This window comes from Lytechinus variegatus, chromosome 18 (assembly GCF_018143015.1).
Source record: "Lytechinus variegatus isolate NC3 chromosome 18, Lvar_3.0, whole genome shotgun sequence".
Taxonomy (NCBI): domain Eukaryota; kingdom Metazoa; phylum Echinodermata; class Echinoidea; order Temnopleuroida; family Toxopneustidae; genus Lytechinus; species Lytechinus variegatus.
This window is the reverse complement of record NC_054757.1, coordinates 4,579,643-4,600,638: the sequence shown is the minus strand read 5'-3', so window position 1 is coordinate 4,600,638 and position 20,996 is coordinate 4,579,643. Positions and strand designations below refer to the sequence as shown.

At 36.7% G+C, this 20,996-nt stretch overlaps 1 protein-coding gene across 2 annotated transcripts in view; it reads left to right on the top strand.

Annotated features, from left to right (window-relative positions):
- Positions 1–11,503: 11,503 nt before the first annotated feature.
- Positions 11,504–20,996, top strand: part of LOC121431612 (phosphatidylinositol 3,4,5-trisphosphate 3-phosphatase and dual-specificity protein phosphatase PTEN-like) — a 49,674-nt gene continuing 40,181 nt past the window's right edge. The window contains exons 1-2 of one of the 2 annotated variants that reach the window (XM_041629179.1): positions 11,504–11,739; positions 17,010–17,145. In XM_041629179.1, the coding sequence (XP_041485113.1) occupies positions 17,067–17,145 (79 nt within the window). In that variant the 5' untranslated portion in view covers positions 11,504–11,739; positions 17,010–17,066. The other variant, XM_041629180.1, reaches the window with a different exon arrangement.

Genomic DNA, 20,996 nt, shown 5'->3' with positions numbered 1-20,996 from the left:
TAGGTACCTGACAAATCAAATTTTGCGAGCGCGCAGCGCAAGCAGAAATTGTTAATATTCAGACCATAAAACAGAATTTTTTACACTTTTAAAAAATCAATTTGTGAATAAAACAAAATAATGAAAGTTCAATTTCCCAGCTGAAATATGTTTTGTATATTGACTTCAGAATTTGATATTTTAAGGTCCATATTGAGCAAGATATCACCTAAAAGGCAATGCGAGCGCAAAGCGCGAGCGAAAATTGAAAGATTAAAAAAATAATAATTTCCAAGTCTTAATTCCCCTTATCTTATTTTATTCACTCATCTTCCTCCTCTTATGCTTGCCTTCCTTCTTTTCTCCTCTCTTTTCCTTTTTTCATTTTTCCTTCCTTTTCCCCTTTTTTTTTCTTTTTTTTGCTCCGCCAATAGGGGGGGCCCGGCCCCCCCCCTGGATCCGCCTATGGTTGGGGCGCCCTGGATAATATGCCTCTGAATCTACCAGAAAGTGTAAAAGTTAGTTTACATTAAATACAAATATGTCTGACCTATACATTTCAGTGAAAACGTACATGACCAAGGCAGAATGATAATGCTGCGCACGTGGCGCCCGATACAGGGCTTCATCTTTGAGTGAAGAATAATCTCGGGGATAGACATCATTCGCATCGTTGACACTTTCTCTCGCGATCTGTTACTTACAATTTACATGTATTTGCCATAAAGACGGACAAACGCATGTTACAAAAAACACAAAATTTCGGGAAAAAATTATATCCAATCCAACATCTTCACACTGGTCACTGCACTGCAACTCCCGATTACAAGTGGTGCAACTTTCCAACCAATCGACTTGCGCGCCTGGAATTCCGGAATTTACATATTGCAATACAGTATGACAGAGGTGCATTTGTGCGAACACAAAGGCCATGAGCGTAAGTTAAAATATAGTTTTGACTAGATCTAGCCCTTGAAATTGACTACATTGTACCAATCCAGTAAATATAACCATAAAAAAAAAAAAAAAAAAAAAAATTCGGCGAAAATAGGGGGGGCGCGCGCCGAGGCGCCCCCCTCTGGATCCGCCACTGATTCAAATCAATATTTTCTGGCGTGTACGTGAACTTAACCTTTGAAAATAAAGGTAATTAAATCAAATCTTGTTTTTCACTATTATTGATTCCACATTCACAACAATTTAGTTTGGATATTTTTGTCTATTATATATATCAAGAGAGAGAGTGGTGTTGGCTCAGTCGGTAACGCGTCTGCCCGTCGAACAAAAGATCGTGGGTTCGAGTCCACCCCGGGCGGATGACTGAAGCCAGTTATGTGTAAACGTCTCTCCCATGTTTCATAGATGCAGGCTATGTTACAATGGAAAACACTCCGTCCCTCGGATAGGACGTTAAATGAAGGCCCCGTGTAGAGCTAGGAGAGTCACCATCACCTTTGCAAGAACCCATTGCACTCGTATAAGAGTAAGGGGAAGCCCCGGTGTAGTGGTCCACCTGCATTTCCCCCAATCAGTTATATCGGGAAGAGAGACCTGCGGGCATGCATGGTGATTCAGTTCGCTTTTCGCCTCCCAGGCACAGGTGACGCCAAATAAATAATAATACTAATATTATTATATATTATAAAAAATATCCAAACTAAATTGTTGTGAATGTGGAATCAATAATAGAAATTATATTGTGCAATAATAATTGGCCTATGTTAATTTAAGACCGTTTACAATTATATTCAATGTTTGAAATATATGAAGTAGGAATTTCCATAACTTTGTGACCAGTAAAAAAGCAACAAAAAATATTGTAAATTGTCATTTTAGGTTGTCTTGCCTCGAGTCCCCAATGCATTGAATATATCGACTCTATCCAATGCTTTTCATCTGACTTTGATAACCCGGTCTCGAATTTTCAATAAATTTTCAATTGTTTTGTATCTTGGCCTAAAAGGGGGTATTTTTAGGACTGTTTGTTTACATTCATGATCCGGATACGTATCTCAGCGCATTTTTTAAAAAGCTGTTCCCTCCGAGTTTGTTTTTGTAATAAACATAAATAAACTGACCTGAAAACTAAGGGGTCATTTCTTGCATATCGTGAACATGAAAAAAAGTGCATGTCATTAAACAATCGCGGGAGCTGAATATTCATTTTGGCTTGTCTTATCCTTTAAAGCACTTGTTTAGCATTTATAAGAAAAGTATCTCACTATACATGCAGGCGCGAAGCGCGAGCTGAAATTTAATTTGAAATTCAATTTACATACGCATATGCCACGAATAAAATAGGCCGATCCGAGAATATTAATACAGTGCGTATCAAAAAAAACGGGACAGTTTTGAAAAGTCTTTTAAAAAATTGTTTCAAATTATTATATCTATATTTTGATGTTAATAGATGCTCTAAGATCTTATCTCTGAAATGCCATATGAAAAAATAAATTTTGTTCATGCTTGAGCGAACACGGGAGGTTTTTGTCGGGGGTTCAGAAAGAGGCTTGCGCATAAATGGCAGAAATGGGAAATTTGATGATTAGACTGTTGGCTAATCAGCAGACTTCTTCTTAATCTTTTCATTATCTTTGCCATAATTTTCGAATTATTCTGTCAAATTTCATTTACAAATTTATTTATTTACCTGAATTATATTATTTTTCATTCAAACTTCTTTTACCTTTGATTTTTCCTTCATAAGAAAGAAAAGAAGAGACTTTTCGTCAACCCAAAGTAAGAAGATTTGCATTATAAATTGGGAGAATTTGTAATTATTGAAATTCTTTTATTATGTGAAACAAATTATGTTATGGTACTTTTAATAATTATTATGTTAAACAAATTATGTTATTGTACCTATAAAAGACATGATTCCTATTTTCAAGGGTTTATTGGATCCTTCAAGTTTAATTATGTGCTTGACGGGACAAACAGGAACGGATCCGATGCATGTCTTTCAATGGCAATGGTGTATTGAGTCAATTTTGAAAGAGCAGGATATGGCAGATCGGGTAAAATGTATTAAAAAGTTGTGAAGCGAGCAAGCAAAAATAAAAAAAAGTCACTTTTTTATTAAAATATCAAATTTTGTGATTTTGACATAATATTCAGAAAATGATATCATATTTTCACTTTCGAGCCCCTACCCCCCTTAGTATGCAACTGTTCAAAGGCGCCATAACTTTTGTAGCACACAATGAAAGGATTTGAAGAAAAAAACACACTCTCCCATATACTTTGGTTTAAAAAAAATGTTCTTGCCTAAAGAAGGAATATTCAAAGCTAAAAGAGAACATATTAAAAAGGAACAACAACAGAACTATTCAAGCTAATAAGTAGATTTGGATATGAATTTTGACCGCATAATTCGAAAATTATGGCAAAGATAATGAAAAGGTTAAGAGGAAGTCTGCTGATTAGCAAGAAGTCCGACCATCATATCTATCATTTTATGCCATTTTGGCGCAAGCCCCCTTTTTCACCCCAGACAAAAACATTCCGTGTTCGCTCAAGCATGAACGAAACTAAATTGTTTTGATTGCAGTTGAAGGATAAGACCCCAGAGCACGTATTGACACCAAAATATAGAGATCATAATTTGATACAAAAACTTTATAGACTTTTCAAATCTGTCCCGTTTTTTTATACGCACTGTAGACTTGACTCATTTTTTTTCTTCTGAAAACTAGGACGGTATGTCAGTAAATACTAGCACTTTGAGCTCACTCTATCTCAAGCGCGAGTGGTACTTTTCTTTATTATTAACGAGAAATACAAACTTTTAAGCACTGTTAAGCATGTTTGGATCTCACTAAATAGATACGAGGAGCTGATTTTTTTGTCGATTTAGATTTAAAAACAGGGGCGACATTTTATGAACCTTTTGTTGGAAAAAATGTGTATCATCCTTCATAAATGATGTGATCGCGATCGAAGCGAGAGTCTTGAATTTTTAACTTATTTCAATTTTGAAAAAAATGAAAATTTGAAGTAGTTTTTGAATCAAGAACCATTTGTGTACCTCGATAAACAATTATTGCGAGCGCGAAGCGCGAGCCTGACCCGAAATCATGGATGTCGATCACGGAAAGATGGGGGATATACCCCAATATTCGCGCTTCAGCATGCAGGGGGTGTCCTCTTTTGAAGCAATCTGCTTATGAAGACAACCATTTTCCTGCTATCTGTAAATGTTCTAGATATTTTGGTAGTGGATCATTTTTGGTGTTGAATTATATTTTTAGTACACTCTATCTATGATTCATGACAAAACCAGTAAAAAATTATGTTTCTTATGCTATGAAAAACCTTTTATACGAATGATAATGGATGAATGCAAAATATATCAATAAATCAAAACAAATATTTCAGGTAGGGGATGGGCGGGGGGGCACAGCCAGCCCGCCCCCCCCCCCCTTGAGAGGCACAAATAAAATTGTAATGCAGAAATGCCGTTAAAACAAAAGTGTGCCACCCCCTCCTTTGAAAGTGAAGACCTTTTTTTTTTTGCTTGTCAATTTTGTTTTCGTGGATGAAATACCCTTAATTTTTGGTTTAAACCTTTGTTTTTTTGCTTGTTAATTTTTTTTCTGGAAAACGTGCACCCCCCCCCCTTTCGAAAAATCCTGGATCCGCCCTCCCAATAATTTACAGTCGAACATTATATTTATGATGAGGGAGGTACAAGATGATCATGATCACGATGATGGTATAGTAATGATTGTGGCCATCATCAGTGGCGTAACTACGGGGGACATGGGGGCACGTGCCCCCCCATCGGCTGGCCAAAAAAAAATAAATAAAAAGGGGGAAAAGGAGAAAAAGGGGGGAGAATGGAAGAGAGAAACGTAGCGGAAAGGAATAAACTTTTGTTCATTATGATTAAATTAGGTTATATTTTCATTTTCATTGGCGTTTTCTGTTTAACGAGATAGTATAATCCTGTTGTCCTTTCTCCCATTTTCAAGTCAATATACACCAAACATTTTACTAACACTTCGAGTTGTATTGTTTTATGTAGTGACATATGCTTCTTTGTCATGACTATACTTAAAGTGATTGCCCCATTCTAAGGTTTTAATATAAAACATTTCTTGTCAGTGCTTACATTCGCATTAGTGGATTGGTGATGTCTTGTCTGCTTTTCATGAATTCCTAAAATCAGTCCTTAAAATGTCCCATTTTCTAATCTGAATATCAAAAATTTTCAGCTGGCGTTTCGCGCTCGCATCATTCGGTTAGTGAAATGCATATGGTCTTAGTGAATTCCTACAAACAACCCTTAGAACCCCCTCTTCCGAGATTTTCAACTCGCTCTTCGCGCTCGCAATATATGATTAGTGAAATTCGTATGATAATCATGATTACAATAACTACAAAAAGTGTTTCGTGTGTTTAGATGTAATTCTAACAAAATCAGCAAGCGCTTGGCAGTCACATTAGATGACTATGGTGATATATTATGTATATACTCTTAATGGATTCCTTAAAAATAGTCCTTAAAATCAGGCGCGTACGCAAGGGGGGGGGGGGTTAGGGGGGGGGGGGGGGGGTTCAAACCCCCCCCTTTTTTTTTTTTTGCTTGTCTCCCCAGAGGTCGGTCTGGTCAAGGAGTTATCGGGCAAGCGCCTGATAACTCCTTGGTCTGGTTACGGACAGTTCCCCTACCCAATAATGTTTATGACAGCAATAATGAACAGAATCTCATGTTTCCGACGAAAAACACAGAAAAAATTTCCGCTCGCTTCGCTCGCTCCATTTTATTATATCTTTTATTTCCGCATGTCGCCGACATGATCACGGTATCGCCATTAACAAGGCCATACATGATTATCATGATGTATACTTATGAATACAAGTGAACCAAGACAAAGACATACGTTTTTCTTACAAAATATGTTTTACCAATATGAAAACCAAAATGACGGAAAACGCTAAAATGTCGGTTAGCTCGCTCCGCTCGCTCGTAATAATTTATGAAATTCCATAAGTATCTAGTCTCCTGTTCAAGGCCGTATTATGAGTGTTACGAATAGAAGGACATGTAGCATCGACTAATACTTGATTTACTAACAAACTATTGACAAGAAATGTATGTTTTGACGGGAAAACGCGAAAATTTCGGCTCGCTCACTCCGCTCGCTCGTAATCATTTATGAAATTTCTTAAGTTTCTAGTCTCTTGATCAAGGCCATATCGTGAGACTTACGAGCAGAAGGACATGTATCATCAACTAATATGTAATCATTACCAACAAGCTGTTGAGAAGAATTGTATGTTTTGACGGAAAAACGCAAACATTTCGGCTCGCTCGCTCCGCTCGCTCGTAATTATTCATGACATTTCTCAAGTTTCTAGTGTTCTGATCAAGGCCATATCATGAGTGCTACGATCCGAAGGACATGTAGCATCGACTATGATACCAACAAACTATTGACAAAAAGGTTATGTTTTCAACGCAAAAACGAGAACATTTCTGCTCGCTCGCGGGTCATGACCGCACTGTTACATATCCCATCCCCACTTAAATGTTATTGTCTTATTTGCAGCGCTGAAAAAAAAGAAAAAAAAATCATCACCTCCCCCCCCCCCCCGCTCATCACTTTTTAGAGACTGGGCGGGAGATTTAAAAAAAATCAGCTCGAACCCCCCCCCCCCCCCTTTCAAAAATCCTGCGTACGCGCCTGCTTAAAATGTCTCTGTTTGGGATCAATATATATATATATATATATAAGCATCTTGGTTTTCCACGTATTGGCAATAAAAAGACATCAGGAATGCGAAACAAATTCACGAGTAATGCAGTTTTTGTAATGCCAACAATTAAGTTCTTTTATTAACTCTCCAAATTTTCGGTAGACCTCTACCTTCTTCAGGGAAGATTCGTGAATTGTGACAAGTTTGAATGACAGTTGTTTTTATTAAAGCGTGCGCGATCTCAGCGGGACTAGGGTAACTGCTGCTAGGTGCGCAAAATGCTGTTATTAATGTATATTGCGCGCTTTTTGGTAAAATATCATTAATGACGTAAGTTACGTAATATACGTAACAATAAAAGAATATGATTTAAGTTTTGTAACAATGAAAAGATTTCGTAATAATAAGAGTGTCTAGCTGAGATCGCGCACGCTGCACATTGCATAGAGAGATCAAAATAAACATGAAAGCTGAATTAAGGAAATTAAGGCAAAGGGGAGAAAGATAATGGTTATCTATAGAATGTGAATGGGTTGAGCCAAGACATATCCTTGTTGAGGCCGTTTTCAAACGTGCGGCTTTTGACAATATGTCTCAGCTCAGCCCATTTCCGTTCCTCTGCCGATCTGTATCCTCCGCCGAAGATGCAGACTTTGATATCTTTGACAGAGTGATTAGGGAGGTTGAAGTGTTCGGCCACAGGAAAGTCCTTTTTGTTTTTGGTGATGGAGCTTTTGTGGTTATTGAATCTAGTGCGAAATTTGGTGCTAGTTTCACCAATGTAAGAGACCCCCGGGCATTTGGAACACATTATGCAATATAAGACATTCTGTGCGTCACATGTGTGGTTAGGGGGGTGGACAGTAAGGGACTCGCAACGCCAGCCCCCAAACATTAGAAAGCTACTAGTAAGCAGCGAACTGCCCAAGCCTTCGCCCCCTAAAGGCAACAAAAGATGTGGCAAGCCACGATGCCAAGTGTGCACTCACTTAACTACCGACAGCACAGTAAAAATTTCTCAGTCCCTTACTGTCCACCCCCCTAACCACACATGTGACGCACAGAATGTCTTATATTGCATAATGTGTTCCAAATGCCCGGGGGTCTCTTACATTGGTGAAACTAGCACCAAATTTCGCACTAGATTCAATAACCACAAAAGCTCCATCACCAAAAACAAAAAGGACTTTCCTGTGGCCGAACACTTCAACCTCCCTAATCACTCTGTCAAAGATATCAAAGTCTGCATCTTCGGCGGAGGATACAGATCGGCAGAGGAACGGAAATGGGCTGAGCTGAGACATATTGTCAAAAGCCGCACGTTTGAAAACGGCCTCAACAAGGATATGTCTTGGCTCAACCCATTCACATTCTATAGATAACCATTATCTTTCCCCTTTGCCTTAATTTCCTTAATTCAGCTTTCATGTTTATTATGATCTCTCTATGCAATGTGCAGCGTGCGCGATCTCAGCTAGACACTCTTATTATTACGAAATCTTTTCATTGTTACAAAACTTAAATCATATTCTTTTATTGTTACGTATATTACGTAACTTACGTCATTAATGATATTTTACCAAAAAGCGCGCAATATACATAATAACAGCATTTTGCGCACCTAGCAGCAGTTACCCTAGTCCCGCTGAGATCGCGCACGCTTTAATAAAAACAACTGTCATTCAAACTTGTCACAATTCACGAATCTTCCCTGAAGAAGGTAGAGGTCTACCGAAAATTTGGAGAGTTAATAAAAGAACTTAATTGTTGGCATTACAAAAACTGCATTACTCGTGAATTTGTTTCGCATTCCTGATTATTTTATATATATATATATTACATTTATATATATATATATATATATATATACATACGAAAATTTCAGCTCGCGCTTCGCGCTCGTATTTTTGATTAGCGAGACAGGTGCGTATCATGATTACAAAAATTTGCTTATAATGTCCTTTTTTAGGTCTGAATTTCTAAAATTTTCAGCTCGCGCTTCGCGGTCGCATTATTTGATAAGTGACAAACATATCAGTTTAATGGCACTGTCCTTAAAATGTCTCTACTAGGTCAATATATACCTGGCAAGCGCGCTCACTAAGTTACTCAAAATTTTGCTGGTGCAACCCCCCAACCGAGACCCACGGTACGCCTCTGGCCATCATTATTTTTATCCGACTTTTCCTACTTTAAACCATTCCTTTCAAAACTTGCTTAGAAACAAATGGAGAAAGGAAAAATTCCTGCTTGAAACCGAATAGCATATTAATGATATATGACACTATGTCTTTTTTTTTAGATTTACCCCTCCCCTGGTCATTTCATAAGTTACATTGTACCTTATTAGTATTACAGACTTTTATTGCAAGAGGAGCTAATTCCATTTTGGGCCTTTTTCTGTAAATCAAGGTTTTGGATTCACCACTTTCCCTTATCCACTGCTGTTTTATTTTACTAGTTAAATCATGTTTTAAAAAATCAAAAATTCATCATCAATCTTTAAGATTTTTTTAAATTATATTTTTCATAGATTTAGCTCAAAATTTTGGAGTAAAAAGCCAATTTAAAAATGTTTAATATGGGAAATTAAACTGGCGAAACACATAAATATTGTTAGCAGAGTAGGCCTATATTTCACATCTTTTCTGATGTTTATCCCTTGAAAATTACAAAAAGGAAAAAACGTTTTTTTTTTTCATCTTTTCTAAGAACGGTGACTTTTCGATATCTAATTCCAAAAGGAGCTATATCCAAAAATATTCATAAAAAATAGTGAAATTCTGTTATCTTCATCAAAATTTGCACTGATGGTGTTAACCGTGTATCCACACCGTGTGCCTTTAAAATAAATGCTCAACTTTTTGTAAAGTAGCAAAATTAACCAAAAAGACATATTGTGGATTTAGCTCTTTTTGGAATAAAACTCAAATTTGCAATGAACTTTTGCCAACCTTCACATTTTTTTTTTCTCAAATGCATACGATATGGTGAATTTGATTCCCACGTATAAGATGCATGTAATTATATATTTTTTAATGAATTTTGGTCAAAAGTGGATAGCCCCTTTTGGAATGAAGATCTTCAATCATGTCAATTTCTCAAAACCCTATACCCACACCATCACTCTCTTTTCTCCCCTACTTTGTTTCCCTTTTTCAAGGGCGGATCCAGCTTTCGCCAATAGGGGGGGGGGCGAAAATATTTTCATTAACATTTTTCTCGATTGACCGCTATAATCTGGGGTAGTCCTAATTAAAGACTAAAGTATGTTGTTTTATTGTTATAAACAAGATAAGGTATCTCATGTGGTCTTAATATATAATGCGAGCGCGAAGCGCGAGCTCAAATTCTTTGATATTTTTTGTCCTTAGACCTGAAGATTCTATAGAGATTTTATAATCATGAAAAAAGATAAGTAACCAGCTAAACGATGCGAGCGCGAAGCTCGAGCCGAAATATTGCTATAACAACGTGAAAAGGGACTCAATTATGACTGTTTTTAGTGATTAATGAAGATGATAAAAGTATCACCAATTAAATAATGAGAGTGTGAAGCGCGAGCTCAATATATTATGATATTCCGACCTGAAAACTGGACAGTCTAAGTTAGACTGTCCAGTTTTCAGGTCAAGTGCGTTTTTATTCAAGAACAAGCTGTGTGTTTCAAACTATTAAATGCGAGCGCGAAGCACGAGCTTAATTTTTTGATATACTGACATGATAAAGGAGCATTTTGACAAATTTTGGTAAGAATTTCCAAAGAGGATAGGTAACTCACAAATCAAACAAAATTTTGATACATATAAACAATTTGTGTAAATCAAACAAAATAATGAAAGCTTGATGTGCGAGCTAAAAGTCAAAGAGTACACTTTTTTTCTTCAGGTTGTCAAAAAATAGGGGGGGGGGGGCCGAGGCCGGCTCGGCCCCCTCCTGGATCCGCGCCTGTTTTTGTTGTTGAATTTCTCTTTCTGAATTCCTTCTCTTGTCTTTTCTCTTTCCCTCTTTTTATTTCCTTTTTATCCTTTCCTTCTATTTTCCCCACGCCTCTTTTCTTCATTTTCCGGGAGGAAAGACTCACCGACGATGTCTAGAGTGTAAGGGGGGCGTCGCCTCCTCACCCCATTAATTTTTGCAAAATTAGGCCAATTTAGACACTTTGACTCCGTTTAAAGATGATTCCACACATTAACAGTAGTATTAATCATTTGATGATTATTTGTTTTCTATCTTGAAAAGTGTGTGTGGGGGGTGATTATGCCACCACCGCCCCCACCCCACCCCCCTCCGGATTTGGTAGCAATAAATGAAGCGGATGCGAGATTGTAACGTAGAAAGCTATTCAGATAATTATGTACATTTACCCCGGACCTTTACCAACGCTATACCAATTATATAGTCTTCATGTAACTTTAATGGGTAACAATTCTTTTCCACTCATCTTCTGGGGGGGGGGGGTGCCCCGCATCGTACAGCCGACACTCCCTCAGAAGATGATGACGCGGGATGATCATCAATGTCAGTAAAAATGTAGGCCTCCTGCCGGAAATAGAACGTTCTCGTAATTAACCAGGGGAATTCCCTTTTTGATGGGTGTCAAATTAAATCAAATTAATGTTGAAAAAAATAATAATAATGCCATAAACATAGGCAGATTTCTTGTGTTTACCACGAAGTTTACACATACCTCAAAATGCATATTTTTTAAGCACGACTTGGCCAGTGCAAGACCAGGCATGCAGGGTAAATGGCTGTGAGGAGAGCTATTTTACAATGCGTATAAAACATTTTATTTGGAGCTGTGAAAGGTGACCGCCGACCGCATCACAAACTTCTCTGTTTATAATATTGTTCCGCTTAAATTGCACTTACCGTGGAAAACTTTTTTCGTTTCGAGGGAAGTTATGTTTGGATTTTTATTTTCTGTTGTTTGTACCTGTCCGGCACTGTGAGAAGTGACTTTGAGTGTCCTCAATATTTCAGCCTCATCCTTTCTTGGACATGATTAGTTTTATCGAATATTCTAGGAAAGAATATTAAAGTCGAGACAAGAAGGTGAGAACCGGGAGTGACGTGTGCTGTCAACGTGTGTGAGGGTGTGTATGTGTACTGAGCTGTGTGAATGCAATGACACAGGTGTAGACAGTCTTGTGCTGGCCGCGTGCAGCCGAGGCCGGGGCTCGGGCCGGGGAAAACTGATTGATTCACTATCGGGGAAAGTACCGGGCTAAAGTATGTGTCGTTATTATGCTGAGCACGGAGCTGCACGTATAAATCAAGGAAAATAAAAGTTAGGCTTCATTTTTTACAATAGTATTCTGTCTGTTTGACTTATATCTGAGGTCAACCTTGGCAAGTGACATTTGGATCAATTTTGTATTTAAACTAAACGTTTGAGACAAGTGGTCAAGTCAAAATGAAAAAAAGTAAAAACTTGAAAAAAAGATTACATTGTTAGACTAACTTAATTTTTTACTATAGATCTTATCGCAAATACTTTTATGCAAATGATCATGGGATTGAAAATGGAACAATAGCACCACTATTGTCCGGATGCAAATGCAAGCAGCCAACAATGCAATATAGTGTACGATTTCCATGGTGCATCAAAATACGACCGACGCCCACAGCCAACATTTTGCTTTCTTCAATTAAACACCTCGTTATATTGTTCCAGAGTCTAACATCACTTTTCTTAATTTTGGGTGGCAGAGAAAGATATCTGTCTATAGCTGCAAATTACACAGATTTCATGAAGACAAGTGCAATTTTAATTTTATTTCACTTTTACGCATTGTCTGTGCGTATTCTGAGCTGTGACTGTGCAAAGTCAGAAAGTGCGCTTGTAATATGCACGGACTGCAGGCACTCTCGGCCCCGGGACAGTGTACGTCTGCGAGGTGGAGGAAAGTCCTGGAATTCCAAGGAAAATGATCTATAAAACAAACTATGCTATGCAGTAGATTTGATTACTTTATTCTAGTTATATATTTTAGTATATGTCAATCGATTGTTAAGAATAAAATTACATAAGTTATAAATTATTATCTCAATCATGATTTTATGCAGATAACCTAGCTGTGTTTTCTTTTTCTCTCCCCAGATACATAATTAGTGCATGTAATTCAGGATCATGGTCTGACATTCTGAAGTTCTATTGATGGCCTGGTCCAATACTGCAAATACAAAATAATTGAATAGAAAAAAATGTGAGAAAAGATGACAGTATGATGGGAGAAAAATAAGTAAAAAAAATTAAATCAAGGTTATCTGTGGTTATAGTTCCCTTGCTCCAACTTACTCCAAATTGTGCATTTTATTTAGGGTCTTGAGCCCAAATGGGCTACAATATTGGTTTGACCCTTTGCTGGTGTTTATGGCATCATCTTCGCTTTTCTAATGGAAATCAGTGGTGTAATACCAGTGGGCTGATCATTAAAGGGGAAGTTCACCCTGAAGAAAACTTTGTTGTGAAAATAGCAGAAAAAATAGTAAAAAATATTGGTGAAGGTTTGAGGAAAATCTGCTAAAGAGTAAGAAAGTTATCAGAGTTCAAAATTTTGGATTTGTGACGTCATAAACGAGCAGCTGCCCCATGTGTTATGTAATATAAAATGTATGAATTTCAAATTTTGTATGGTTCCTGATGACTTAATTTTGTTTTCTTTTCATGATCGGGTATGAAATGATTTGTCTATTGATATACAAAAGTTACAGTGAAAACCATTTTCAATTTTCTGAGAAAATGACATTTCATTGATTTTTTACCATTCGCTATGTAGGAATGCTGCTCGCATATGACGTCACAAATCAAATAATTGAAATTCTAATAACTTTTTAATTATTTGATGAATTTTTCTCAAACCTTCGGCAATATTTTTTTTTATTTTTTCTGCTATTTTTACAATAAACTTTTTGTCAGGGTGAACTTCCCCTTTAAAGGAAACCAAAACCCAAGACGAGAAGCAATCTTATTGGAAAGAGTAAAATGAGAGGAACAATTAAAAAAAAAATTAATCAAAATCGGTTATGAAATAAGCAAATTATGGTACATGTAGTGTGAAAACTCTTGTACTTTCTATGGGGATCCTCAAATCGGCAAACGTGCTTAAAAATGGCTGATTTTGTGGACAACTCTCCATTTGTTTTGTACACAAATTTTTAGATTTTCCTCATCTTTCAAATTGCATCTTGCCTCCTAAGCACAACATATGTCATGGGGACATATAATTCACACCACTTATGTCAAGGTCAGGAGGAGATAATGTGAAAGATGTAAAATAATGGGGAAAATCTGAAAATTTGTGTACAAAACAAATGGAGAGTTGTCCACAAAATCAGCCATTTTGAAGCACATTTGCCAATTTGAGGATCCCCATAGAAAGACAACAAGACTTTTTAAATGTCCATAACTTGCTTATTTCATAACCGATTTTGATGAAACTTTTTTTAAATTGTTCCTCTCATTTTACTCTTTCCAATATCAAAGGACAAGTCCACCCCAACAAAAACTTGATTTGAATAAAAAGAGAAAAATTCAACAAGCATAATACTGACAATTTCATCAAAATCGGATGTGAAATAAGAAAGTTATGACGTTTCAAAGTTTCGCTTATTGTTAACAAAATAGTTATATGAACGAGCCAGTTACATCCAAATGAGAGAGTCGATGACATCACTCACTATTTCTTTTGTATTTTATAATATATGAAATATGAAATATTTGTAGTTCTCGTCATTGTCATGTGAAATGAAGTTTCATTCTTCCCTGAACACGTGGAATTCTATTATTTTAACATTTTGTGCTTCAGGCAAGGAGGTCCTAACCGTCAAATTCGTAAAAATTGAAATATTGTATAATTCAAACAGTAAAAAACAAAAGAAATACATGTAGTGAGTGAGTGACATCATCGACTCTCTCATTTGGATGTAACTGGCTCGTTCATATAACTATTTTGTTAAAAATAAGCGAAACTTTGAAATGTCATAACTTTCTTATATTACATCCGATTTTGATGAAGTTTTCAGCATTGTGCTTGTCTGATTTTTCTATATTGATTCAAATCAACTTTTTTCTGAGGTGGACTTGACCTTTAAAGATTGCTTCTCTTCTTGGGTTTTGGTTTCCTTTAATTAAGCTCATTGTAATCAGAACACTGCTTGGTTTCAATTGTCTGGCTTGCCAATTTGCCCTCTCAATAATCTCTACACTGTAGAATATCTGGTTATTCGGGTGTGGAAACTGGAAAATACTCTGAATCAAAAATGTTAACCATAGAAAAAGAAAGGAAAACTACAGGCAATTTAAGAATAAGGGGAAATAAGACAAAAAGAAAGACACTGTAAATGAATGAACAAAAATGTTGAGACGTATCTGGCAAGTAAAATTAGGGGTGAAAATCAGGACTTACACATGTAGCTCGAATGGAAAGGAAGGAACATTTAGTCTTTTAATACCTTTTGTACCTGGCTGAAGGATGGCAGTGTGAAATGAAACAGTTCTAAGTAAAAGTGGGGCTAGGCATTAGCCAATCACAGAAGTCGAAATTGCACATTAATCACGCTCTGTGTGGCAAAATCATCAATATTCATGAGATGTGCGATAGTCCGGGGTTAAGGCGCTTAACCCCAGCTAAGCAAATAGTACATAGGGTTAAGAAAGACAGTAGGTGGTTTCAGACCGCCTCGAAGTTCGCCAGTTCCAGGTATTCTCTGATCGGGAAATTTACCCCGATCAGAAAATACCAGGTATTTCGGTAATGTGAAAGCAAACTACTCGTAATCTCCCCGAAAGAAAATACCCGCTAAATAGTAGGTACTTGGCGAAATTACGAGAACTTTCGTGGGGATTATTCCAAGGTCGCAGGTATTTTGGCGATGTGAAAGCAAATTACGGGAACTTTTATCCCAGCGTGTCGTTGGGCGCGGCGGCGTGGGTGGCTGCTGGGCTAGAGATTTTGAATCTCCCGCCTTGCCTGCTTATCAGACCACACTGCGCATGCTCGTAACTTCGGGAACTTATCCCGAAGGATGTGTTTCGGGGCGGTGTGAATGCAGGAATAATTAGCGGGTATTTTTTAGCCTTAAAAAGTTCTCGTAATTTAACGGGGATTCTTGTGATCGAGGCGGTTTGAAACCGCCTAGTGTGAAACCAAAAAAGGATAGTATGAGGTTAAGCATAGTCTGGGGTTAAGAAAATAAAGTGTGAAAAAGCATATATTAGACACATTAAGGAATTAATTTTTGTAAAAATAGGGTCTAAATTAATCCAAGGTCATGTCCTTGGATGTGATTTCCATCAATATTCCTTTCATTAGCATTGCAGTCCTTCACATTTATAATTTCGTGGAGCTCAAAAATCGCTCTCCTTGAGAAGCTCAAATCAATTCAATACAATAATGTAGGCCTGTGATAAATTGCAGATTTTTCATGACATCATATATATGCAATAGCTGTGTAGCTATTAATTAATCTGTGGTGAAACTAGGCCTGGGTCAATACGTTTACAAATTATCATGCTCCTGCCAAAAAAAAAAAAATTACAAATTTTTTTTCTAAAATTTCACATTATACATCTTTAAAGGGGAAGTTCACCCTGACAAAAAGTTTATTGTAAAAATAGCAGAAAAAATAATTCAAAATATTGCTGAAGGTTTGAGAAAAATTCATCAAATAATTAAAAAGTTATTAGAATTTCAATTATTTGATTTGTGACGTCATATGCGAGCAGCATTCATATATAGCGAATGGTAAACAATCAAATAAATGTCATTTTCTCAGAAAATTGAACATGTTTTTCACTCTACCTTTTGTTTATCAATAGACAAATCATTTCACACCCCATCATGAATAGAAAACAAAATTAAGTCATCAGGAACAATACAAAATTTGAAATTCATGCATTTTATATTACATACATGTAACACATGGGGCAGCTGCTCGTTTATGACGTCACAAATCCTAAACTTTGAACTCTAATAACTTTCTTACTCGATAACAGATATTAATCAAACCTTCACAATTATTTTTACTATTTTTTCTGCTATTTTTGCAACAAAGTTTTCTTCAGGGTGAACTTCCCCTTTAACAACTTCTAATTTACAAACAGACCCGAGTTCCCCTATCTATAGTAACCAAATTGTCTCCAATCTCATACGCTCATTGTGAGAACAAGTGAAACTGAGTCTAAGATGCCAGACGTCTATACATGTACATACAGTTTCATATTTTCTATCTAGAGTGGCTTATGTGTATTATCTTCTTTGAATGCATGTAGATCTAAAGCCAGTTGATAAAGCCATTTTCTGTTTTTCCCCCCATTACAGGAATACAAGTCAGTTTGGATTATCGCGACAGCTCTGTGCAACTCCATTCGCTCAAGAATGGCATCAAAGTTGCGCAATATGGTGAGCAAGAAGAAGCGAAGATTCATTGATAAAGGCTTTGACTTGGACCTGAGTTGTATCCTTTTTTTGAGTGAGACATGATTAAAGGACAAGTCCACCCTGACAAAAAATTGATTTGAATAAAAAGAGAATAATCCAATACCCTTTTTACACACGCTAAAATTTCCTTAACCCCATACTATAGGTGGGGCTAAATTGCCATTTAGCCCCACCTATAGAAGGGGGTTAAGCTTAGCCCACTTTCTTTTTACACAGCATTTTTGCAGAGTGGGCTAACCCCACATTTAGTACGGGATTATTTGGCCCTGCAAAAAAGCAGGGCTATCCCAGCAATTGCTGTGCTAAGAGCGATAGTACGGGGTTAAGATCGCTAGTGTAAAACGAAAGTGGGCTATCCTTAACCCCGTACTATAGGTGGGGCTAAATGGCAATTTAGCCCCACCTATAGTACGGAGTTAAGGAAATTTTAGCGTGTGTAAAAAGTGTACGAGTGAAGTACTTGTACTACGAATGATTGACAAATGTATTTAAAGCATGAGCTACCACTAGTCCGGGGTTAGCGAGTTTCGTTTGTGAAAAGCAAGCATTCCTTATCCGGGGTTAGCATTAACAATTTGGCATGTGTGAAAAGGAAAAAAATAGTATGGGGTTAAGGATAGTACGGGGTTAGTGATAGTCCGGGGCTAAGAAAATCCTCTGTAAAAAGGGTACAAGAAGCATAACACTGAAAATTTCATCAAAATCGGATGTAAAATGTAAAAGAGTTATGACATTTTAAAGTTTCGCTTTATTTCACAAAACAGTTATATGCACATCCCGGTCGGGATGCAAATGAGGAGACCGATGATGTCATCCACTCACTATTTCTTTTGTATTTTATTATATGAAATACAAAATATTTTGCTTTTCTCGTCATTGTCATGTGAAATGAAGTTTCATTTCTCCCTGAACACGTGGAATTCCATTATTTTAACATTTTGTGCTTCAGGCAAGGAGGTCCTAATTGTCAAATTCGTAAAAATTGAAATATTATATAATTCAAACAATAAAAAACAAAAGAAATAGTGAGTGACATCATCGACTCACTCATTTAGATGTAACTGGCTTGTTCATATAAACTATTTTGTTAAAAATAAGCGAAACTTTGAAATGTCATAACTTATTTTATTACCAATTTTGATGGAATTTTCAGCATTGTGCTTGTCTGATTTTTCTCTGTTGATTCAAATGAACATTTTTCTGAGGTGGACTTGACCTTTAAGGATGAAATGCACAAACAAGGTTTAAACTGTAGAGGGGGTATCTGCATGAGCTATCAAAGTTTTGATGAATTGTAATCAAGCCTTGAAATAAGCACCTGTGAGCCGGGGGCAATTTTTTTTTTAAATTGCCCCCGGCTCACGGGCTTTTTACAGGAAGCGGGGGCAATTTTCTGGAACCAGGGGCAATTTAAAAAAATATGTTTATTAACGGTGAACCACACCGCATATTTGTTTATAGTAAGCGCAGTTCCTGCAATTTTTTAATTAGTACATGAATAGCATATGCTAAGTATTAGGCTTATTCAAACATTTAAGAAATCAGATTTAAATGTTTAAGTGTGTTTTGACACCCTCACTCCACATCCCCTTTACAACCACACACACATGGGCTCATTTATTTTTCGTCTTTTAATGAACCATGATCAATGAACCCCCCCAAAAAAAAAAATCTAAATAAATGAATAAAATAAAAATTAAAAAAGATAGAGAGAGATGGAGAAAGAGAGAATTCAGATCAAATAATAAATTTAGAAAAAAAAATAATTTTAAGTTTTTTTTTAAGGTTTGAATCACGGGAGTGGGTGAGTGTTTGTGTGTGATTGTGGCTGTGAGGTGCACTTGGATTGCATATAAATTATGTTAAAGAAATTAAGAAACGAAATCAATAAATAACTCAGTCTATTCAAATTCCAGCACATAGCCACAGGCTATGTACATGTATTGTAGGTTCACGTACCTTAAGTTTTTCACAAGTTATTTGAAAACGCAGATCTCCACAGAAAATGCCTTTCATTCTGGGAGAGTCTGAATTTGGTGAAAATGTATTCATTAATAACTTAAATATTCATCACAATGAAGAAATCATAAAGTTTTTTTTACAGTTTTCAAAAATTAACATGAAATCTAAACTCTATCTCAAACGGAAAATCACCATCAAGTAGGCCCATTACTGATAGAATTCTCACCCAGAACTCTGGCAGACAACATGAGCTCAAAACTGGCTTGCTAACACCACACTCAACTGCACGCGGCGTCCTATTTTTTTTTAGATGGAGCCTTGTTTGATTATTTATTGTCTGATATTTACCCCTCTCCAGGAAAGAAATTAAAAAGCTACAATTCACAACTATAAACTAAGTTATTTTGGATTATTAAGGCTCCGTTTTGACAAGCAAGGTCGGCGACTGTGAGGATAAAATAAAAGACTTGCACATCGTATGTGCTGTGAACAGGATTTATCTCCTGTGCAATTCGAATTACTATATCACAGAATTGTGATATCCCAACTGGAAATGTGTGCATTAGAAATTGCACATGGTGAAGTATGGAAAACCGCTACCGGAAGAACGCGCGCACATGTATTACAGGAGAAAAAAAGACGGACGTAGCTCACTTTTTATGATACAGAAAAAAAGACGCACTTGGCAATTTTAAACTGTGTTTATCGTAAATTGAAAGTTATTTGATTTGGGCTTTACAGATATTTAAGTTACATGTATGATATGGCTTCACTGCTCACTCACGGCGGGCGCAATTACCTGGAAAATATTTGCGCCCGGTCGTCAAAATTTTGATGATTTTGGGGCTTCATGGGCGCAATTGATGGCGTTATGACCGCGAATTTGCGCTCAGCGCCCGCTTATTTCAAGGCTTGATTGTAATGTTTTCTATTGTTTTAGGGCTACTAAATTTACTTTGCGGGCCACTAAAAATATGATATTGATTGTTGTGGTGGACTGAAAAAAATTTAGTGTGAAGCCTTGCTGTATGTATGCACCCAGGACCCAAAGTTGTCCCTATGGGGTGACACAGGTTTCTGGGGCTTGTCGACATTATTTAAATCAAGTTTTATTTTACAAAACCGTCTTTATCTCTTTTTTAGCAAGTACATTTTTATGTATAACTGTGCCTGGAAAAACTATGAGGTACCGACCAATGTAAAGATGTAATGTGTAGGCCTATATTGCACGAGTACCTGTACATGTATGTGAAATCACATTATGGCATGCACATGTGTTTTTTACAACAAGGTGTATGTTGTACACATGTTGGGCATGCCAAGTGTGCAACCATAAAAATGAAATTAAACATTGAAGGCCTGGGTGGACCCTTATGTACAGTTGTACATTAAAATAAGTCACGGACATTTCAAGCTTGTTGACAGTTAGTATAAACTACATGTAGCTATCTACTGATCTTCGTGTAGCTAGTGACATTAACGTGTCATAGGCATGAAGGGAAGTTTTCTAGCAGTCTATTAGCGTGTATGCTAGCTTTAAATTGCTTGTCACCTTTTAAGTCGGCCATTGGCTAGTGGCTAATAACTTTGCTGGTTACGTGCGTGTTGCTTTGCAGCATGGTTAAGTTTCGGTATACGTGTAACTGTAAGTATATAATTGTATCGACTGCAAACCTTGTGATAAATATATAAGACTACAATCAATTGTAAATATTATTTGTATCTCAATTAGGCTTAATCTCAATATTTTACATCCCTGGTACACTATTAAGGGTGTGTTCAATGTCGATTTTCAAATTTAAACGGCAACATGAATGAATCATGATTGAAAACTCAATTCCAAGACATCGAACACAAACACGATCAGCGGTGCAACGTTCAGTGTTGAAAACATAAAGCCGTTTT